Source organism: Mchenga conophoros, linkage group LG4, assembly GCF_057382185.1.
Source record: "Mchenga conophoros isolate Kocher_MC1m ecotype Shallow Benthic linkage group LG4, M_conophoros_male_GT1.1, whole genome shotgun sequence".
NCBI lineage: Eukaryota > Metazoa > Chordata > Actinopteri > Cichliformes > Cichlidae > Mchenga > Mchenga conophoros.
The window spans coordinates 22,455,855-22,480,478 of record NC_140529.1 but is presented as its reverse complement, the minus strand read 5'-3'; the positions used below and the strand labels follow the sequence as shown (position 1 = coordinate 22,480,478).

Genomic DNA, 24,624 nt, shown 5'->3' with positions numbered 1-24,624 from the left:
CTGTGTGTTCAGCTGTGATTTTTAAGTGCACACTATCGTGTTCATAGTGGCATTACTAACATGCTAGTGGTACTGTTGGTATCATATCATCTTTAACAGGTTGGCGGCGAAGTTAAAAAAAAAAGTTTACAGGTCTTTATGTAGTCCCATGAAAAATTAAGCACATCCAATGAGTTTATAGCTTGTAGAAGCTATAACTGGTTACACTTTATAATAACTACACACTATTAATCATTAGTAAAGTATTAGTTTATACTTTAAAATAATGAATTAAGTATTAAGTAATGCTTAACCATTCCTCAACAGTGTGTTATTATTATGAACTGCTGCCTAGTAACCTGGCATAATCATGATTTTTATCAGCCCCTCACATCACTGTGGAGGAGTTTTGACCCACTTATCTTGTGTTGCATCAGTTCATTGAGGTTTGGGGCATTTGCATATGCACAGCTCTCTCTGTCCCGCCATCATTTCACTCAAGTTGAGGTCCTGACTTTGACTGGGCCTTGCAATTTTTTTTCCTTTTCTGCGGTGCTTGTCGTCATTGTCCTGTTACCTGGCCAAGTTTCAGCCAAGATTTAGCTGTTGGACAGCTGTCCTCACAGCTGACTCTAGCATAGTTTGGTATACAGAGGAGATCATAGTCAACTCAAGGTACCCCGGTCCTGTGGCTGTAAAACAAGCCCAAATCATCATCCCTCCACCAGCGTGCCTGACAGTTATGATGTGTTTGTGCTGATATGCTGTGTTTGATTTTCACGAAACATAGCACTGTGCTTCTCCACTTTTGGCCTCATGGTTTTGTGGTTTGCAAAGTTAAAGAAGAAGAGGCATTCTCCTGCAACCCTCCCAAACTGACTTTTTTTACTGACTTGATTGTCATGAACTTTAACATTCAAGGTGTTAACACCGGCCTGAAGAGTCTGAGATAAAGCTCTTGGGTTTGTTGCAGTTTCTCTGAACATTGCATGGTCTGACCTTGGGGCAAATTTGCTGAGACATCCACTCCTGGGAAGATTGTAGCATTGTGTTAATGCACACCTGAATGCTTCAGAGCAGCAAACTGTCAAAACTTCAGCTTTTATAGTGGTTCTCACTATAAAAGCTGAGGATCAGTTAATCAAGTGCATTTTAGGTACTATAGTTCAGGAGGTAGAGTTAATTTCATACCTTTTTAAAGTAGTCTTATAGGGACAATCTTCTGTCAGAGATTTCTGTTGAGGTTTCTTTGAGTGCCACCTGTCTGTGTTCCCATTTAAGAAGTTTACACAGAGATTTAGTCTCCATGAGTTTACTTAACAAGCACGATCCTTGCTTATTTGTCATGTGGCCGCTGATGATCTGATTTTTAGAATTTGCATCAGAGACTTGCGACATGTTAGCAGACAGCTGTGATTGCACTGCTTGCTGCAGTTACACTGCCTTCTCTTCCTTCTCGTTGATTAGTCATTCTGACGTTGAACCTGTTGATTTTGTGATAATAAACATTCACAGTTTAGCAAAAAAAAAAAAAAAGGGGGGGGGGGGGGTGAAACAGCAGCAAACAAAATCAAAACATTACCAGATTTTTAAGAGACAACTGCATCATTGCTATGCTGGCAAGTAAAGCAAATTTATCAGCTATTTACAGCCACATGCAATCCTCTTCATGCAGCTTGTTTTTCAATGAAAGTTCAATGGTTCATTCAGATGTTTGTCTGACCTTCTCAGAGTCCTAAATGCCTCTTCTATTCAGCTGCATGAGACTGAATCACTGTCATCTTGAATAAACTATGAGCCACTTCAGACTTGGAGGATCCACATTGTTTGACAAAGAAATAAATCAGCAGGAATCACACTGATGGCAGAGCTCTATAGATCAAAATGTTGAAAAGCTGCTGCACTCTCACTCACAGCGATACCACCTGGACATATGAAGCAATTTTTAAGAATATATATATCAAGAGTCACCCGGCTGATTCAGTCTGTGAGCAAAGGAGATGAATTGGTGATGCTAAATAAAGCTGCCCATATTTTCTTCCTCATTTCCAAAAGGCTATGTATTTTGTCAAATGTGTTGTAGCTGCTATTACGGCACAATACACCATATATGGAATATCTGCATCATGTGTGCTGGTGGATACACAGTGAGATACTCCACATTTAGCTTCGCATTCAAAATGAAAACTGCATTACTCATTTATAGGTGTAATCACACTGGTGTTGGTTCATTTTAATCTAATTAGGGGAGTTATCTTCAGATGTTAATATCTGATGTTGCTGTACAGCAGCTAAACCAACCCTTTGTAATTTCAGTCTAATTTCATTTTTCTTCAACCCATGCTCACAATTAACTCACAATTCACCATCCCAAATCCCCTTAGCTAAACCTTGCCCCATAAATCGATGGTCAAAGCTTTTGCTGGAACAAGACAAAAACGTGAGGGTGGTGCCACCGAGGCGAACGTGCGTTGTATCCAATCCCATCGTTTTATAGAAGAATATTAACATGACCTTCATAGAAATGGCCTTGGGGCATGGGTAATCTAATTTAGCTTGAGTAATGTTGCCTGTCATTAGGAAATGAATACAGTTGGGTCCCTCTGAAGGCTGTGCAATCTAGTCTGGTATGGGTAAAATTAGCCACCAATTAAGGTTGTTTTTCATCCCGGAATAAAAACTCTAACAAGGAAGCTGGCTGCCATAATTGAAGTTAATCACTGCTGAGCTCAGACGTGGCAGTCCTGATTTCAGGAGAGGTGCTTTTGTACGTTTCGTTACTGTCATTGCACATTTCCAGCACTGACGGCTCACATGTGATACTCCCGGTAATGCTGATAACAATCCATCGAGTGGCACTCACAAGTGAGTCAGAGCTGCCTTCTTGCCAGATGCTGTCATCTCTTTTCAGTGTCTCTCCCCGCCGGTCGACTGGCATGGGGTGATCCCTCCAGTATGACACGGCTGTTGCTTAGAGACTGCGCTGCTGTGAGGTGTTTGGTCTCTCCACAGTCACCGGGGGATCGCGAGCAAATGAAGCAGGTCAGAGGGCCACGCTGCAAGACAGGAAGCACCAAAAGACACTATTATTACACAGTTAGAGACAAGTGGCTGCTCTCACAGACTTGACGAGCGACTGGCCCTTTGGGAGAAAAAGCAGTTTTCGCTGCAGGTGAGATGCGATAATGAACACAACTGTTTTTCCATCTCCTCTGGCCCCCCACAGTGGGTGTTCTTTATTTAAGACAGATAGGAGATGATTTATCTTTTATGATCAATTTCTAGGTTGAGTTAGTTACTGATGGCTACAAAACACTCTGATCCTCACACATTAAGTTCATTTCTAAGAAGATGAGATATCAGACTGGTGTGCCAGTATTATATCCTTCATCCTCTCAAGCGACTTTCCCCTGACTTTTTCTTTTTTGTGTGCTCTTGGTTTAATGTTTTGCCTTTCAGTGGTTTAATAGCGCAGAGCTGTGTGAGTGTTGCAGGACAGAAAATGGGCCAGAGTCCTGTCTAATGTGGGTCACAGTGGTTTATTAAAAGCATGTCCATTTATTCAAGCCTTTCATAGGAAAATGGTTGATTGTGCCTTTGAAGTGCATCAGGCTTTACCAGATTTTTCCCCCATCTTCAAACAGTGTCATATTTTGTTTTTTGGTTACACCTCTAAAAGCATTTTGTATAAAATCAGATTTGGGGTATGATGAAAACACTTCTGTGTGCAGCTTTCCAAAGACACCTGTAGGATTTCAGTCTTTACACACACACACACACACACACACACACACACACGTGTGTTAAATAACACTCTTCTGTCAGTCGAATAAACCCCAAATTTTAGAGGCTTCTTTTGTGTTTTTCTGTATCTGGATCAGCTGCTGGCATCAGGTGGGACCCTTGGGTCAAACCTTGACTTCTGATTGGCTAAATAAGTAGATCAGCTTATTCAGAAGACAACTAATAGAGGACATCTTTGCCTCGGGAGTCCCCTGGCACAGAGAGCCTGAGACAATTGAGCTGGAAATGGATTGGACTGAATAAGAATATGACAGAGAGATGGGAGAGTGAATGTTCTGGATAAATGATGGATTGATCTGTATTTGGCATATCAGTGAAATATTGAAAAGCACTGTCAACATTTGCTAGAGATTTTTACTGTATCATCTTTGATGTTGCAGTCAAACTGCAAAAGTACAGATGATCAACAGACTGTAGCAAAACTTAAACTGAAAGCATCTGATCTTAACCCACTTGGTGGGTAGTGTTTAGTGTACAGGTGTCAGCTCTATCAGGTACATCATCTACTTATATTTGAATGGCCTCAGCTCACTAAAGGCGACAAGGGAGGGAGAGGAAGAGAGGAGCGAGGTAGAAACTAGGGCACTGTTATCTGGCCCCTTTTTACCAACCACCAGGCAGAAAGCAGAGAATGAGAAAGAAAGAGCCTTGGAGAGAAGGAGAGGACACCAGCAGTGAAGTGAAGCTTTAGTCTGGACGTGGGAACCTCCAGAGTCAACATCTGACACCAAGGACCTGAAGAAAAACAGCACAAAGACAACCTTGACTGACTCACACACTCGCAGGGACGTGCAAACCTGCGTCATTGGCTCGGAAAAGACCACAAACATGTTCGAGGAGCAGGCGACCAAGGTCAAAATCACATCCGTGGTGATCGTCGTCGGCATGTCAGCAATGCTGGCGGCGGTGGTGACTGACCACTGGGCTGTGCTCAGCCCCCGGGTGGAGAAGCTCAACGCCACCTGCGAGGCGGCCCACTTTGGCCTCTGGAGGCTCTGCAAGAAGAGCATCTTCATCGTGGAAGAGGACCCTCAGGGCAAAGGCTGCGGGCCAATCAGCTTACCTGGAGGTAAGTTGAGGTCAAGGTGATCTTCATGTCTTATTTATCTTTAATTTAATCTGATTTGTGGATTTGTTGTGTGGTAGCTGATGGAAAGCTTTCCTGGCTTGAGTTTTCAGGAGTTATAGTGAGAAGATGAAAACTTTGTGACATGTGGATTGGAGTTGGTGAATAATAATTAGAGCTCTATAAAACCATATAATTGAATAGATAAAATACCAAGAAAAAAATTCATTCCTCCTAAAACTATTTTTAGGAGGAACTGGAAACAAACCCATTCTCTAAACGTGTGAGGCTCAAGTGTCAGTGTGAGCCTGCAGCAGTGCTGGTCAGCTTTTTTTTTTCCATCTGTGCAGCTGTCCCTTTCTCTATTTTCTCCTTTCACACGCATACAATGCCACATGCCAGCACATATGTTGGCACGTGCTGGCATGTGTGCATGCATTCACACAAACTCACACACACACACACACACGGACATGTGCTTGGACTGAATGTTTAACAGCTCTATGACCAGCTTCCCAGCGAACCATTATTATCTTCCTCAGAGGAAGTCACTGAACAGACTGCCAATTAAGCACATTCCAACGGCTGAAGTCAAGTTCGCAACGGAAGTGCGAATGGAGTTTTTATTTTATTTTTTTGCCGTACTTCACAGTTAACACGACTTTGTTGATTTTGTTCCGTTCGGGCTCTTCAACCTTCAGAGTACAAAGAGAAATAAAAGTCAGTTTATCTCACAGCCTTTTCCTCTAATTTCCCTGCTGTTTCTCAGAAAACAGCATAGTCTTACATCATTTGTCAAAATACAGTCTGACTCTTTCTATATTAAAATGAAAGCTCGGATGCTTTTTAACTGATACCTCTTTTGTCTTGTCTGACTCATAGTGTCAAAACAGATTTGCAACTGGCTTTGATCAAAATAGACATATAACTGTCTAGAGAGCCATTTTTAAGGATTTTATTCTGATGCCGCTGATAAACAGCGTTTTGAAGGATGCTTAAATTCACTCAGCTGTGGAAAGAACTCCATTAATTGCAAGCTGTTAAAAAAAAGAAAGCAAAAGTACAAGAGAGCCAAAGATGGTGCAAAATCTGTCAAAAAGTCAGGTAATTTTCAGTCATTTTAGAAGTCCTTTTGGATACTTGCGTAACATTTCATACTGTAACTCTGAAAATAAGTCAAAAACACAAGTCAAGCTTTTATTTAAGACTCTTTTTCCACCAAAAAAAAAAGTCTTTAATTAGAAACTCTCTCTGAACAGAGCCAGCCCTGGGGGTAAAGAGTGTCTCTCCCTGGCCTCTGGCTGTGTGTGCGTGCCTTGCAGCTTAACTGAAAGATTTCGCTCTGACTCTGTCATTGACTTTGCCTCCGGCTTCAGCACCTCAGGATCAGCGCAGGCCTTAATGAAGTGTGGCTTCCCGCTCCAGCTCATGAGTTAGAGTACACCTGGGAGACTCAGGAGGAATGAAGAAGACTTGGGGGGGAAAGAAACAGACGATTGCTTGGGCGTGTAAAGGCAGGAATGCCCATGTGGAGAGAGCGAGACTGGGTGCTCTTTTAGAGAGTCTGAAGATGGAGGAGAGAGATGGGACTTTCTGTCAGGAAAGATGATGCTGCACCTTATTTTACTGCATGTATCTCATGCAAATTGAGGTGGAGGCAAAAGGCAGGTGGAAAAGAAGTGTGACAGCTACCTGTCATAAAAATCTGAACACCTTGCAAAAGCAGTCACAGATACATTTTTGTGTTTTAAGACCTTTGCTGGGGATTTGTTTTCGTCGTGGACAAGTCAGTCACCTGTGGAATGCATGAAGGGCAGCATGTAGTATGACAAATGATCCAGTCACAACCATCACAGCCTGACAGAAGCACTAAAACAGTGTCGGAATATTTGTGCGAAATCTCAAGTGCTTCTCTGGCGCCACACCAAGAGTTCAGCTTAGCCTTAAGTTTGTTTCCATTTCTCCGGGTCTGCAGTGAGAAACAAAAAAAATATACCAGCTGTTTTGTCAGACACCCCTTGGCTACATTCCCACAACCACCATGATGCTTTCACATCTGGGTAATGAGAGAAAATGAGTCACTCTTATATCAACTGAAAAGATTAAGAGATTTTGGTGTGTGGTTGCCCTAGCATTTTACTCCCACGACAGGCTGAATAGTTTTGGTTACACAAGCCCATCTCTTCTCATTTGTGACCCTGTTGCTCTCTGTAGGCATGGCGGTGCTTCTCTAGTTCTAGCTTCCTTTTATGCACTGTAATCCAAAGACGTCGCAGGGCAAGACGCTGATTGGTCAGCCTATTTTGTGCTTTGTGTCACTGAACATCCTTACCAGGCTGACTGACCCGCTCCAGTGCCCAGGAAAAGGTGTCAAAACGCATCCTCTGAGATGCTTTTCTCCACTTCCATCCACCAGATCAGTCTGCCAGGTCTGCGCAGTTTGACATGAGGCGAGAGAGGACTGCGGAAGAAACAGCCGTCCTCTGCCTTCAGAGGTCTTCTTGTTTCTTGATGGAGTGCTATGAGGCTAAGCGGTGAGGGTTTAGGTAGAGCGCACATTGTATGTGCCTAAAATACTCGAGTGTCTTTTTTTTTTTTACATAAGGGGGCTTTTGTTTGAATTTAAAAAGCCAGGCAACAAAACCGTGCAACTAGGTCTGCCTTGAAAAGTAAAATTGACTGTTCTAATTGATTGCAGACAACAGCTAAAATCCAATTAGTGTGGCTGGCCATGCAGTTCTAATTAATTACTTTGATAGTTTAGGATTTATTAGTCCAGGCGACAAATATGACACCAAAATATGTGGAATATGTACAAGCATGCCAGATTCTGAAGACAAGCAAAAGCAAGCAGAGGGGCTGACTGGCTAACACCTGTGTTACCTTATCTGCTTCTAAATTTAATGTGTCAAGCATAAAAAGAAGAAAAAAAACAGGTTGCTCATGAGTGCACTATAACAGATTACATCCTTGATGAAGAGTATACCCAAGCAAGCAGCAGTTATTGGACTTAATAACACAGATTTGCATTTTCCCCAAACAGAGGGGGAGTCAGTCGTCATGAGGAGCGTACACAAACCCCTTTTTTCATATAGACACAATTACACAGCTTTTGCGAAAGGGGTTGCGTAACAGCGGCAGCAAAGCAGTGAACCCAAATGACTTTTGAAATTAGCTTCCCACAAATGACGTATGACAGCTTGAGTGCTGTAAAAACCAAACAAACCCTTTATGGATCGCATCATGCAGCTCGGCTGGGAAATCAAGAGCACAAATGGTGCTTTTGTGCGCACGTATGTGTTCCTTCACATATGTGCTCAGAGAAGCGAGGGAGAAGAGTTCATTATCAATGATGTTTTAGTGCTTCCAAGTAGAGCAGGGCGATATGGCCAAAAATATTTATCAAGATATATATTTGAAAATTTGCGATAACGATATAACCGACGATATAATTGATGCGAGACAAAATACAACTCCACAACATTACTAGCGCAAAAAGACAACCTTCCATTTATTTTCACTTAAACAAGAAGCTGGTTTTTATGTACATTAAAGCTTTATAAAAATGTAACAGTGCAAATGCAAATTCCTTGCTGAAAGTTTAACCAAAAGGCATTTCCAGTAGAAATGGGCTGACATATCCTGAGCATAACCATGTATAATATCCACTGAAGTTAAAAAGAGGTGCTTTGCAACATTAAACTGCAGTGTGCAGTACGCATTTTTCGGACCATAAGGTGCACGGGATTATAAGGCACATTAAGCGAAACAAAGCAGTCAGATAAATCAAACTTTATTAAACTCATTCTTCTTGCTTCCTCCACTTCTGTACCATTGATTCATTAATGTTGAATTCTCTGGCAGCTGCTCTATTCCCATGTTGTTGCAGTATATTAATGACTAACCTCGTATTGTGGATGGATTATCTCAGTTGTTCTCCTGACTGAAGTTTGGTCTGTTTACAGTATCCTGCCATGCGATTGCATTTGTCTCTAACCATGAAGAACCTTCACGTTAACTTTTATAAGTGGAAAAGTGTTAGTGTTCGTCCTCCAGCTTCACTGTTTATGTTATGCTAACATAGCTGTGTCACTAGCGATCACGTAGCACATCATTATATACCAGCTAGCCCAACTTCAGTAACCCTACAAACGTCACTGCTGTTTAGTTTCCTATCTTCATTTATGTTGGAAGTGATAGCAGAGCTGTACGTTTGATTTTTTTCAGAAATCTCTCAGTCAGAACATGCTATATCATGCTTAGGTAACTAGCGAAACTAGCGAGCTAACTTCCGCTAGCTTCCTGCTAACTTCTAACTCCGTTAAATGTAATAACTTTTGTTTTCATGGATGCCTGGAAGTTAAACTTTATAGTTACACCTGGTAAAGCAGCAATGCTGATCGTTTTATTAAAGATGAAAGAATTTAGACAGTTTTTAACTCTAAGTGATGCTGCAGTGTTGTTTGACCTGAAGCATACGGAGTTTAGGACCCAGATTACTCCCAGATTTAAGAGCATCTTAGTCCGACAAATATGACAATAACAACGGCCGCTTGCATGTTCTGCAAAAAAATGTGCTTTGTTGTGTATCTGACGGACAAACACCAAACCAGTTCCACATCACGGAAGTTGCACCATTTTTACAAACCAATTCTGGTTCATCTGTTTCACTCAACAATCGGCCATGTGCGTATGAAAACAAAGGCACTGCGCATGCGCGTTTTACTCCCATTCTATCGCGATATTTCATTTTCCTATCGTTGCCTAACATTATACCGGTATTACCGTGAACGGTATAATATGGCCCAGCCCTACTTCCAAGAGGTCAACCATCATGGTGTTTTTTTGGAGCTCCAAAAAACACCTTCAAGTATAAAAGCTTGCCTCTGACACAGTGCCTTTCAAATGCCCTCGATTCATAGACACAGTAGAACCAACATCCCCTTGAGCCACCCTTTTCTCTTTCTTTCCAACCACGCTCTGAGCGCAGAGCCCAAAACTGCGGAGGTGTGTCGCTGGAATTTGGTATTCAGAAAACAACTCACAGCTTCAAAATTTCAGATGAATCATTCCACGATATGTAAATTAGAAATATATAAAAAGAAATTACAGAGCTCAGGGCTGGTGTCGCTTGCAGGATGAGCAGAGGACTAAGAAACTTTACTGTTTTAAATTTCATAATAAAGGTCAGGACACACACAGGAGACATGAGGGTAGTGAGGACTCTCCTGTGCTGTTTTGTCCCAGATACTGGTGCTCAGGTAGAATAGCCATTCAAATACCACCATGATACATCCCATTCACATTGACCCAGAACTACCCGGTCGCTCTGTTTAGCTAGAAAACCAGAACAGTTTCCTAATTACCTAATATTATGTTTTCTTTGACAATCCTGCAGCAAATTCTGTACAATCTTCTAGATTATTATGTTTAAAAACATAGAAGCAATTCTGTTTAACCGTAGTGCAAAAACCACAGGAATGCTTAACTGGGGGAAGACTGAAAGGAAGAGCTAAGGTGGAAGAAAGAAACGGGCATAGTGACAGGTAGAGCGAGGAGGATGAAGAGTAAGGAATGGGTAAATTGGAAGCTGAACATCAAAGATAGAAGGTGGCAGCAGCAGAGTTTAATGGAAAGAGGTGAAACTAAAATGACAGGCGATAGCTCGTCCTAATCACTCTCCCCTGGAACTAAATCTCCACATTACCCTGACCGCAAGGTCGATGATACGCACCCAGATGTTCTCTTCTTCTGTGAATGCTCACTGTTTAGATTAACCATCGTACTTGATTTGGTTTTTTTTTTAACTATTTGTGGGCAGCGTGCTTTTGCTAAAATTCAAAATGTTAATGTTTGTGCTGGATTGCAATCATACTAACAACAGGGTAACCGTAACTTGGCAACAGAAGTTACAATTTTTTGGCACGCACAAAGCAGCAGTGCGGTTAAATTGTTTTGATGAATCACGTATGCATATCTCCACGATGCCGGCGGCTTTTGACACCTCGGATAGAAAATGTGTTGAGCTGCCCGCCCTGTCTTCTGTCTGTTTTAAGCAATGAGGAAAAGAGAGATTTATTCTCTGGACTTTTCATCTTCTAACACTTTGAGTTTTTCTAGTTATGTGGTATGATCTTTTTTTTTTCGTTCAATGAATCAGCAAATCACATAATGTAACAAAAATGATTATGTGGAGACTGGCATGCTACTTTTGCAACAACAACAAAAAATCTGAGGCTCTGATTTAACTTTGAAGCTACAAACAAGTTCTGTTAAAGCTTTTACATTATAAAAAATGCAGTTGAAAGATCATAATGTGAAATATCTGTTAGGTACTAGGTATACAAGTCATAATGATGACTTAGTTTGTTAACCATCAACCTGTATTTTTCCAGATTTATTGCACATACATCTGTGTATTATTTTTAAAATACATAAATCCCACTTATAGTTGTGTGCTACAGTGTGTTTCATAAACTTTCACTCCCCAAGGGTTACTGGAATTAGATTAAATTTTAATTGAAAGTGTCGTAACATTGTGCGTAGCTACAGCTCCATGCTGCAACATTAACAATGAGGCTCTATTATTTCCATGCTTTCCACAGAGGTCATCAGCTTGTTAGAATGGAGACTGAGCACTGTTAAATCCTGCCCACACTGGAGGGAAAAACAATACATTGCTCTTTAATGACTTTGTATTGTCACCATTTGTGTTCCATCTAGATTGTTAAGCTATTTCTCCAAGCTGTCTTGCTCATGTAAAAGCAGCATCGTGACTATATACTTTACAGTCTATAGGGTTTGCAGAATCTGGCCCAAAGCAGAGAAAGTATCCAGCGTTCTCAAGTCTATTTATTATGTTGAAATGGAGTGGCTGTGTCATTATGACCATTTCACAATAAACAAAATATCAGTTTAATGCATTAGATGAATGTAGACAGCTAGGTGTGATCAAGCATCTACTGAACTTTGCTTTTGAACCGGGTTCAACCTGACTCGCTGTGTTTGTATGATGAGATGTTTTAGATCTCTAATCAACACTTAATTATTGGAAGTATCTGTCTGAATTCAAGTCTGCAACAGCCTGAAAACACAACACAGGCTATAAAAATGTCTGCGAATGTCTGGCGCTTAGGAGGCAGCAGTTGGACAATATTCAACTTTGTTTTTTTGACGAGCAGCTAGTGACAGCTAATAGAAGAAAACAGACTGAAATCAAAGACTTACTTAAAAGTGCAGCAAATTTCAGGGGATAAATCACTGTTATCCACATAAACTGCAAACAGACGGGGAAGCTTCAGAGGACTAGCAACAACCATTTTTTATGACTTTCAACATTGAAACTCTCAATCAGGATAAAACAATTAAAGAGCGGTTTTGTCTTTTGGAGCTTCTTTGCGTAATTCTAAGGGTCTTTTATTTGTCTTATCTTTGTGTGGAAGGCAGATAATGGTCTTCAGAGAGACAGGAGAAAATCTCACAGCCACACAAACACATATTAAGTCAGATTAGATTAGCCTCAGAGATAAAAACGCTTAATGAGAGATGACCGATAAAAAGAATTTATTGTGTATTATATAATATATTGTTTTAATAATATCTGTATAATGTCTGTGCTGCTCTTTGACCTCGGCCCCACCTCCAGCCTCACACACACACACCCATGCACACGCTCACACATACGAGCACAGTCCCTTTGATATGCTTTTACATGTGCAAATAGCATTCAGGCTAGCCAAGACCTGCAGCAGCCTGTTGCTAGGTTACCTCTTTAGTGATTCTTTCTCATCCCGAGTAACAAACAGCCCCACTGTTGCCTGGTACACACACGTAGTACATGCACACACACACGCAGACATATAGGCAGACACCGGCACACAAACATTGTCCATCTCTGTGTAGACAGAGAAAGCACCTGTCTGCTTTATGGGTTTAATCTCAGCGAGAAGGGAATGAAGGGACACTCGCTTGGCCTTTAAGGTCCACTCCACCTCTCGCTCTCAGCCAAGCTGCCTTCAGAGGCAACAAATAGATAAATGTGTGGGAAATGACTGCACCCAGGAATCATTTTTCTACAGCTATGAGGTTATTTTGAAGATTGTGGTCAAAGGAGCAGAGTTTGGGCAAGCAAAGTGCAGAGATGCATCATTCCCTTGTAGAAATCGGTGTGAACTCATTTCAGAGGAATACAGCCAACAGGGGAGACAGTGAAGGATTTAAGTATAAACTTTATTCTAAGATGATGGCACGCCACAGAACACTGCTATGACTTGGAGGGGGTGTTGAGCACACTGGGATCATAAAGCCAAAGAGGAACTTCAGCCATTATCATTGTTGATTTTTTAAGTGTTGTGAGTATTAAGGACGCCACAGAACCGTGCAGCAGAGAATATTTGACGCCAACCTTTTTGTAGTGGTCACCATCAAACGACATGGAGGGCTGTTTCTTATTTATACATCTAAGTTTGTTTGTTTGTTTTTGAATTGTTTTCATATGTCCTTAATCGACCACTTAGCATTAATTTGGAGAATGCTAGCATTTTACAGTCTAAATTAGCTTACCTGTAAAAGAAAGAAGCAAACTTGGGACTACTTTCTTTTTATTTAATTTACATAAATTCACCAGCCACCTTATAAGGTATGCCTAGCTGGTACTAGGTTGGACCTCGTTTTGACTTCATTGCTGCCTTAATTCTTCATGCCATAGATTCAATAAGGTCCTGGAAACATTCCTCAGAGATTTTGTCCGTATTGACATTATTGCATCACACAGTTGTTGCAGATTTGTCTGCAGCACATCCATGATCCAAATCTCCTGTTCTACCACATCCCAAAGATGCACAATTGGACTGAAATCTGGTGACTGTGGAGTCATTGTCATGTTCAGGAAATCAGTTTGAGATGATCTGAGTGATTCAATATCCTCCTGGAAGCAGCCATTAAAAGGTGGGTACACTGTGGTCATAAATGGGTGGACACCCATATGGAAAAGAAAAAGAAAAATCTTGACTTGCATCAGATGTGGCCTACTTCATGTAAGGCTTATATGATTTATTCATGAAAGGGGCCACTTTCTCATTACTTTCATATATTGTTTTAGTAAGTATCCAAAACATACAAGTTTCATTTATATAATTTTTCCAAGGGATCTTATATCTGTTTTCACTCTTGTATGCTTTTCATACAAGTTTCACACAAGACAGATACAAACTTTATAGGATTTATATATATAACTTTTCCATATGGGCATGGTCAGCAAGAATACTCAGGTGGGCTGTGGTGTTTAAATACTGCGAAGTTGGTACTAAGGGACCGAAGGTGCGCCAAGAAATTAATCAGAAACTGAATTCTTTATTAATCCGGAAGGAAATTATGTGGTCACAGCTGCTCCAAGACAGTAAGAACACAAGTTAAAGTATCAGCTCTTACTTTCTTTCTCTTTCCCCCACTTCACTACACCACCAGCAGCAGTTTGAAACTTTGAACTAAGGCAGGAAGGCTCCATGCTTTCATGGTGTTTATGTCAGATTCTGACTTGACCATTTGAATTTCGGGGGAGAAACCGAGACTCATCGGACCAGACAAAGTTTTTCCAATCTTCTATTCTCCAGTTTTGATGAGCCCATATAAATTGTCTACTGTAGTCTATTTGCGTCATGGCTCAATGTGTTGTGTGGTCAGAGTGCTCTTCTGCATACCTTGTTTGTAACAAGTTTCTTTGACCTCTGGCATCGATGAGACATTTTCACCCAGGGCACTGGATATATTCTCTTTTTTGGACATTCTCTGCGAATCATAGAAATGGTTGTGTGAGAAAATGCCAGTAGACCAGCCCATCTGTTCCTTCGATTTCCTTTTTATTCCTATTCAGTTTGAGCTTTAGTATGTTTTCTTGACAATATGTACATGCCTAAAAGCCTAACAGCATTTTATTTGCAATATATATCAGATTTTCCACTCACCCTGTGGGCAATCTTAATCCTTCAAACACGGGTCTTTTGCCAGAGGCATGAGAGTTTAAGGGTCCTGCACAGCATCTTTGCTGTTCCTAGGACTGTGCTCTACTGGACAGAGATCTCAGATGTCGTTTGTGGGATCTGATGGAACCACTCACCCTTGGCACTTGGCACTTCTCAGACTTTACATCTTCCTTTTTTCTGATGTTGCTATGATTCGTTATAGCTACATCTGTCACTATGACCTTCTTCCTCTGCTTGTCGACTACTACTATGCACACTTGGTTAGCCATCATCAGCTTGATCATCTGTATCTGGATCCATCTGCATCTAGAAGTCCCACAGGATCTTCATTCTCAACCTCCCTTGTGGGCTGCCACTTTACATATAGCCACACACAGAGTTTAGATGTTTAGATGTTCATTGTCACAACAGTATTACAAAAAGAAACATTTGCTATTGTGAGCACTGTGTGCTCACAATAGTCTTATGCACCATTTAATGTAGTGTATCAGTCATAACTGTAAAATGTCAGTCAGTAATGTTACCTTGCTACCAGATCTACGTAGGTGGAAGCTGTTCAGCTTTGTCAGTGTGATCAATCGGCAGCTCTGGTGTGGACTGGAGTCGTTAGAGCATCCCACAGACTGTACTGTGAAAATTGCCATCCTTCACAGCAAAGGGACATAAAGATTTAAGTCCAGAATACTGCTCGTTAGAAGTAATAAATCAAGAACATTGTATATGGTAAATGGCCTGTATTTATATAGCGCTTTACTAGTCCCTAAGGACCCCAAAGCGCTTTACATATCCAGTCATCCACCCATTCACACACACACACTGGTGATGGCAAGCTACATTGTAGCCACAGCCACCCTGGGGCGCACTGACAGAGGCGAGGCTGCCGGACACTGGCGCCACCGGGCCCTCTGACCACCACCAGTAGGCAACGGGTGAAGTGTCTTGCCCAAGGACACAACGACCGAGACTGTCCAAGCCGGGGCTCGAACCGGCAACCTTCCGATTACAAGGTGAACTCCTAACTCTTGAGCCACGATATATGAACACAAAACACAGATTTATATTAACAATAATTAACTTCCAAAAAAGTTACAAGTTACCTGATAATCATACTATACTGTGTTTCATGCGTGTGAAATTAGTTCTAGATACACAAGGCATGAGTTTCATAAAGTCTATTGATAGAATAATAGCTGATAAATAAGGTAGTTTAAAGCACAGCATGGACAAAAACTAGGTTTAGGTTAGTAGAAATGCAACAAACCACAATCCCTGTTTAGTTTGTCATAGTTTTGTATATGTATGTGCGCGTGTGCGTGTGTGGGGACCAAAATCTGACATTTACTATACTGGTGGGGAGTTTCTGCACCGTGGGGACCAAAATCCAGGTCCCCTCGGGGTTGAAAGCAATTTTCACGCTCAAAATGTGGTTTTAGTGTCAGGGTTACAATTAGGTTATGGTTAGGTTTAGGGTAAGGGTCAGGGTTAGGCATTCATTTTGGATGGTTAGGGTTAGGGGCTAGGGAAAGCATTATGTCAATGGGATGTCCCCACGAGGATAGCAAACCAGACGTGTGTGTGTGTGTGTGTGTGTGTGTGTAATTAATTCATATGGTTTTCTAACAGACTACAAGGATTCAGTCAGCACTATTGTCTCACCCTCCTGTTTCATCTCCCCTCTTTCTTTCTCTCTCACCTCTCTTCCCCATCCTTTCTTACTCTGCAGCAAAAAACTGCTCCTACTTCAAACACTTTACATCGGGGGAGGAAGCTGAAGTTTTTGAAGTCAAGACCCAGAAAGGTGGGTGTTTCCTCAAAGCCACACAGGCTACATGTGTTACAACAGCATCCAACTCTGAAAAAAACAGGCAGAACGCTGTGGTTTGCCTTTTGATTTTCCATATAATAAGATAAAGCTTTAACATAAATACAATGCACACCATTTCTCTCAGAAATCAGATGAGAAATGAATCTTCTACAGCCTCAGATTTGATCTTTTTATCCCTTTTGTATTTTCAAAGTAAATGTGATTCAGTGAAAAAGCGACTCTCTTCTTATGATGACAAGCTGATGCTTTTAACTTCAGGTAGAGAGAAAGACACACTGCACACAGACATAAAGATATACATTTAGAGAACACTGCTTTAGATAAACGTTATAGGTACGCTCCACGGGTACAGTATATGTATATATGCACTACACAGTATGCACTATATATTCTCAGTTTTTTAATTCAGGTGCTTTAGGTCCCATCTCCATAGGTGTATGAAATCAAGCATCTAGCCATGAAGTCAGCCTTTACAAACATCTATTAAAAAATGGGTCACTCTAAAAAGCACATTGAATTTCTCTCTTCCTAGATTTTCCATCACCAACTGAGTGCTGTGTTATATGGAAGTGTTTAGCCACAAATAGGCAAACCAGGGTTGCCATGGTGTGTATAAGTCACCGTTACTCTGCTGACTCAAAGACTGCAGAGTCACAAACCTCCTGCAGCCTTAACACTGGCAAAACTGTCTGCCAGGAGCTTCGTAGCAGGGGTTTGAATGGCTGAGCAGCTCCTGTAGGTGTAATTTGTAGCTTGCCAAGTACTTTTGTCCATATAGTGTAAAGACAGGGCAGGACATTTACAGTACCCTGTAAACACTAATGAAATTTGCTAATATCAAGAATATTTTAAAAAATAGATGAATGGGAAAAACAAGAATTCATAGTTTTATCTTGTAGTAGAATAATACAAGATAAATATACTTTCATATGATAATAATATGTGCAGAAATACATGAAAAAATATATGTAAAATATTTATGGGTATAGTTGCTGCTTTATGTGTGGATTTTTATGGTGTATTGAGCCGTGTTTGACTTCTACAGATTCATGCTTTATTATGGTGCTTATATGACTCCATGTAAAGGCATTTATAATATGTTTCATACAAGTATGGCTGGAAACATCACTTACAACACTGAGACCAAAAAACCCCCAAATGCAATAAACAATATATATGATATTTTTTAAAGTCTAAAAAGAAATTATAACAGAAAACTTTACGTAGAATAAAATACAAGAAACAACATCAAATTCAGACTGTCTGAAAACACCTGTTCAGCAGTGAGGCACAAACAGGTAACTGTGTCTGAAATGTACAAACACTGGGATGCATTCACATACCTTCATACACACAGACAAAAGTCCTGAAAAACAACCTGCACTGGAAAGACGGAGTGTAAGGTTGTTTTACACTCGGTGTTATTCCCCAGCCAGGGTGCTGAAATGGAATAGGACGCTCCAAGGATCATTTGAGTCACAGCTGGAGTGTTACAGAGAAGAAAAGAATAGATTGTCTTTATCTGGAAAACAGACAAAATAAAAGAGGGCGGGAAGAGAGCGACAAGTTCTAATCATCTTGTTATAAGCCTTCAGTATCTTATCTGTCATGCAAGCGGCATTATTGCCAGTTTGGATAAATGGCTGTTGTTTTAAAAGTGGGGCTAATTTAAAGGCTAATTATCTGTGACACAACTCGGCTGAGCGCAATACTGAAACAATTATTATGTAAACGATACTGTAATCCTCCCCTTCTGTTCCTACCCACTGTCTCGGTTTTTAATCACCTCCACTTTCTCTTCTTCCCCTGCTCTCAAAGACGACCGTGTTTACTGTATTTTTCCCTCTCTTCGTTTCCCCTTTTCGTTCATCTACTTCTTACTAATTTCTACTAATTTTTTTCTTCTCTTTCTGCAGAGTACAATATCTCAGCAGCAGCCATTGCCATCTTCAGTCTGTTCTTCATGATCCTGGGCACCCTGTGTGTAATCTTCTCCTTTGGGAAAGGGCGGGACTATCTGCTCCGGCCTGCTGGGATGTTTTTTGCCTTTGCAGGTCAGCTATTACAGATGATTTTGCCTTGTATTTACAGCTCAATATGAGCTGTGTCATTGTCATTGTGTTGCACACCCTCTTCACTGGTGATAAATGTTACTTATGCAGAGTTAATAAAATTGTTTCATGTTTGTGAGAGACAGAGAGAGAGAGGTGTCAAATGCCGATAGAGTTGATGTTTCTCTGAGGTGACAATTTCAAATATCTAAGTGTTAAATTACCTATGATTGGTGTGAGCGCCGATCTGTTCCAAACTTAAAATAAAACTGACAATCTTCTAGTATAAACGAGAAACTGTGACAGCGTTTGACTGAACCGTCTTGACAACACAAATGGCATGAATGCAAATGAAGCATCTGCTTTTTCTGAAGCCGATTATAACCAGTTCTCTCTTTCTGGCATGCAGGCCTTTGCATCATCATCTCTGTCGAAGTAATGCGCCAGTCTGTGAAGCGCATGATCGCCAGTGATGAGACCATCTGGATTGAATACTACTACTCCTGGTCATTTACCTGCGCCTGTGCCTCCTTTACGCTGCTCATCCTCAGTGGAGTCGCCCTGCTCCTCATCTCCATGCCTCACATGCCACGTAACCCCTGGGAGACATGCATGGACGCTGAGCCTGACACCTTAGATTAGCCACAGGTGATGTAACAGCTATATCTTTAAAAAAAAAAGAAAGAAAAAAACCCACACACTCTCACACACACAAACAACTGTAACTATAACCAACTTTACTCTGAAAGGAGATGTTTTCTCTTTCTGTTATTATTGCGATCAATTTTCCAAAGCATTAAAAGATTTTCTGCATCATTTCTCATGATCACATCCATTGGTTTCATTCAGTGTTTACCAAAATATTAACACAAAATATCAACACGTTGTAGAACAATTGGGACCAAGAACTGTTTAAAAGTTGGTAAGTTATATCTGAGATCTGAGACTGATTTGCCAAGACTCATCTTTATTCTGTATTTCTAAAAGCTCCTATTTTTCTTAAAATTCATATTTTCAAGTAACTATGACTTAGGTTACAGTACCAGAAAGAAGTAAATATCGTTGTGACAATAAATAAATCAATGATTGGCAAAAGCTGTGTGACATCTGAAGATTGGATTCCTTCAAACAGTCCCAGGCTTTTTTTTTTCGTCATTTTTGTCTGTATGTCAACCAGTAAATCATTCCTGAAATGTTACTGCATTAAAGGAAATTAAGTCTGAAGTTTTTCTGCTTAGCCTATATTTGGCTAGTGCCGACATGTCAGCATCTTTCACACAAACTACAGGCAGCCAAGACAGTGTCTTACTGACCAAAGCAATTGTAAGGAGGATTTTGGTGCAACACTGTATAGTTCTGTGTGACCAATTTACCCCAGTGACAGCCAGAAACCTCGAGCAACAATTCACCAATCAGTCAGGCACCAGTGGTTGCTAGGCCGTCACCAGCTGGTCTCAAGGCCTGTGTGACTGGGTCTTCAGGGGTCACTGTCAAGAGCCTATATAATGCCAGGTTTTGATGAGGTGTAAATATAATAGATCAGCAGTTTGATTTTTTAATACTGGATATTGGATCCAACAAGTGGATGGCTATAACTGAGGAATGAATCAGCCTAAAGTATTATGGTATGCTTTGTACAAATGTGGAAGAAGTAACACATTAAAAAAAAACATCTGGAATGCTCTTTATGTCCTGTGTAGACAGATTCTTTTTCATTTGCACATCACATTTAGTTGTTTGTGACACATTAGCCTGTAAAGAAGTCCAAACTGCTGGGCAGTTACATATACATTCATAATGCATCTGGTCATCGGTGATTTATCTGACACCAGTACTGTCCAACTGCAGTAAATCGAGTCCTTATTAAAGTAAGATCATTTTCAAATGCATTATTATACTGAAATTCAACAAATAAATCAGAAAAAGAAAGACTGACTTTTTTTTCTTTTAAGAAAGACTGAACTAAATCTGTACCCCACCACAACAGATAGGAAGAGTGAGCTTACACGCTTTAATGAGTTGTAATGGTCGGCAGCCTTTTCATTCCTCCAACTTTCTACAATCGATCTGTGCCATTGATCATCGTGAGAGAGACACCGCATCCCGGATACTCCCTTGTTGACATAAGTCATTGATTTTTGAGTCACTGTTCTTTTTTTTTTTTTTTTTTTTTTTCTAAATGACATCAGAAACAGCAGTATGCGACATTACGTGATGGCAGAGCTTCAGTTCATCCTTTGTCATTTTTTTTTTTTTTTTTTTTTTTTTTTTTTTTTTTTTTTAATAAATAGGACAGGGGGAATGAATGAGAGAGAGAGGGGGAGAGAAAGAAAGAAAACCCAAGGGGAGAAGAGACGGTGAGAAGGGGGGGGAAGAGAGACAAAAAAAAAAAAAAAAAAAAACTCCTGGGTCACCTGTATGGAGAAAAAACAAACAAACAAACAAACAAACAAACAAACAGAGGAGACAGCAAACAACAAAGAGCAACATAATAATAGAGAAAGCAAAGCACCATCACAATAAACTAGCTAGTCATAGATATCAGTATTTACTAAGTAATAAACGATATTGTGCAGCACGCAAGATAGACAGCGCACAGTGTGCTTTGAGGCAGCAGCCAAGAAAGCTTTAGTCCGCGTCTGTGAATACCCATGTGTGCATACCTGTGTGGATCAGCATGCTTGCATTCCAAAAGTTTCTCCATGTAATGATCTGCTAGGGAGTGTGGGGGGGCCACAGCCCCGTCCTCCAGGGTGTGAAGCGGGTATGGAGGAGATCAAAACTCCAGACATCCAGAGGCCCCCAGAACACAAGAGACCATGGAAGACCAACAGAGGGGCAGCCGCGCCACTGTCCCAGTAAGAGCTGAGGAGAGTCCCAGATGAGGGCTCACTCAGCAGCCGCGGAGCAGAAGCCAGGGGGGGTTGCAGTGACGCGCCCGTGAGCTCCGCCGGCCCCCAGCTGCGCCTGAGTGACCGAGCCCTAGGCCGAGAGGCCGGGGGCACCCCACCTCCAAAGGGGCCCGAGCGAGCCCCAGGCCCCAGGCCCCGACAAGCGGCCGCCAAGGAGTGAGCCGGTGTGTACCCGGACGCCCACCCCCAGACACAGAGAACCACCAACACACCGACACCTGAGGGAGTCCGCCACCGGCAGGGGAAGTGGTGGTGGGTGGAGATAGGCCTCCAAACCTTGGAGGGCCTGAGGTGTCCCCAGAGAGGTGGCGTCTGATACCCAACCTGACATATAGACACAGACATACAGGCACACACAGACACAAACATCCATTCCCACCCTCATGCTCTCATATGCACTCACTCCACACTCAACCAACGTGGAGACAGACATAAAGAGACGCTGTACACACAATCACACTCCCCAAGCGTACCCTACAAACCGGGTCTAGGTACCCTTGCCCCTGGAGGGGGGAATTGCACCCAGACCCAGGTGGTGTTACCCTTTTCCCTGCGGTGGGGAGAGGCAGACCACCCCGACTCCGCAGCAGCAGGGAGGCCCCACACCCCAGACCGCAGTCGGACGGCCAACTCCTCCTACTAGCCCCCCCGCTCCAGCAGGCCGCAGAGAATGGGGGTGGGAGAAGACTCCAAACCTCCCTCCACCCGCTCATTGTAGTGTTGATGCATATGTGTTCTAAGGTGCAATTAAAACCCAGGAGGGCATGGAGCTACCTGCCAAGGAGCAGCAGGTAAGCGCATGGTCCCTCCTGCTAGCCCTCAATGACTAAGTGTATTTAAAATTGAGAGGTGGGCAACGACGTCAGGGGTGAGGTATACACCCTGATGGTGATTTGGACTCCGTGATTGTGCCCACCCCCAAGATCCTATATGTATGTGTAATGAGAGTGTGAATAATGTGAATGTCTAAGTTGTGGGATAAAATTGAGGCAGAGGCAGCCAGAAGGGGACGGGGGGGGGGTAGCCTCCTCCGCACCCTGGTGACATACCCCCACTCCAAGGCCCTGCATGTGTGGGTGGTTGTGGAGGAGCGGGAAGAGGGAGGCAGCTGGAGATGGGGAGGGAAGGAAGGGAGGGGCAGGTAACCCCTCCCTGGGGCCAGCTCCCCCGCTGACCCCAGTAGGCACTCCCACCCTCCGCGACCCGCCAGGGAAGGGGGGCCCAGGCCCATCAGACCGGGGCCCAGTGCAGTAGCGCCCCCCGGCTCCACAGAGCCCTGGACAGTCCACCCAACCCCACCACAGAGAAAACTGCACCCACCCCACCAACCACACCTCTTCCAGACTACATAAGATGGTAAACGCCCAGGCTGAGATCTTCCTCCACCTCTCCTGTATCTCCCCCTCCTGCAGAGAGTTCCTGAGAGAAGAAAGCTCCTGCCAGATGTGACCATCCCCCCCACCAGTTGAAGAGCCCCCCAGGCGGCTCGATGCACCGGCGGCACCCTGCTCCAGGGCCGGGCCCCCATGCACCCACCCGCCCACAACCCCGGCAACACACCAACCAGGACCCGAGCCCCCGAGGCCCGGCCCGGGCCCCCGCCCAGAGACGGAGCACCCCCAGAACCTCACGCCCATCCCGGACCCACCCAGGGGCAGCCAGGTTGCCAGGTCAGTAACCCACGTCCGTCAGCACAGACCCTCCCCTAGCCCCGCTGCACGCAGCCGCGAGGAAACAGTCACCTGAGAGCCAACAGAGCCCTCAACCGGACGTGACCGCTACCCCGGGTTGAGCCCCCCAAGGAAGATGCCTCCGGGGAACCCCCCGACGCCCTAAGCCTGTCCCTACCCCCTCACCAATCACAACAGTGAAGGCGGGACCAAACTATGACCCCCCACCCCCACTAGGTGATGGAGCTGATAAAAGGGGCCCAGAGCAATTGATCTGATGTGGTGGCAGAGGCTGTGTCAAGACTAATGTAATCTAATAGATAATTTCTATATTGGTTAGAATTAAGATTATTTTTATTTTTCCAGTTCATGAGGACTGTTTTCTTGGCTATGCATAGGGCAGTGAAGATCATATGGGCTATATTCTTTTCTGAAGTGACATTATCTAAGCTGCCCAACAAACACACTAAGGGGGAAGTTGGAATGTTACATTTCAGACACTTTGATAAGTCTTCACATATCTCGCGCCAAAACTTTTGCACTGGTGGACAGAACCAAAGAGCGTGGATGTAATTGTCTGGTGTATTGCCTTGACAGTGTGAGCAGTTGTTGGAAGATGTAAAGCCCATCTTAAACATCCGATGACCTGTATAGTGCACTCTATGAAGTATTTTGTATTGTATTAATTGCAGACTGGGATTTTTAATTAATTTAAAAGTTTTTAAGCAAATCTGAGACCAGAAGTTTTGGTCTAGGTTGACTGATAAATCTGCTTCCCACTTTGCAGTAGGAAGGGATATTGATTCATCTAATTTAGAAAGTGTTCTGTATATTTTAGATAATAATTTGGGGGATTTAAGAGTAAGAAAATGTGCCGCACTTAGTGGTGTTTGTAATTCAACTTGACTGAGGTTAAATTTCTTTTTTACTATGGATTTAATTTGTTGATATTCTAAAAACCTTGTCTTGTTGATCCCATATTGTTCAACTAGTCTGTCAAATGGAATAAATTCTGTTCCCTCTAATATATGTTCTAAGTATTTAATTCCTTTACAACTCCATTCTGGGAAATTAATCATATTATTGTTTTGTAATATGTCAGGGTTATTCCAGATAGGTGTACGTTTGCATGGGATTAATGAAGACTCCGTTATTTTTAGAAACTCCCACCATGCTGTTAGAGAAAAGCTGATGTTGATACTTTTAAAGCATTCATGTCTTTTGATGTTTGAGCTAATAAATGGTAGGTCTGAAATCTCTAGATCCTTGCATAGTGCCTGTTCAACATCTAGCCAGGGCTCAACTAAGAAGGTATGTTTTAACCATTCTGAGATGAA

General features: G+C 42.3%; 1 protein-coding gene across 1 annotated transcript; it reads left to right on the top strand.

Moving 5' to 3' along the window:
* Positions 1 to 4,414: 4,414 nt before the first annotated feature.
* cacng1b (calcium channel, voltage-dependent, gamma subunit 1b) lies at positions 4,415 to 19,925 on the top strand. Its single transcript, XM_085271053.1, has 4 exons — positions 4,415 to 4,852; positions 16,553 to 16,627; positions 18,571 to 18,708; positions 19,115 to 19,925. Exons 1-4 carry the CDS (start codon positions 4,612 to 4,614, stop codon positions 19,345 to 19,347), a joined length of 687 nt encoding a protein of 228 aa, XP_085127179.1. The 5' UTR covers positions 4,415 to 4,611; the 3' UTR covers positions 19,348 to 19,925.
* The last annotated feature ends 4,699 nt before the right edge of the window (positions 19,926 to 24,624 follow it).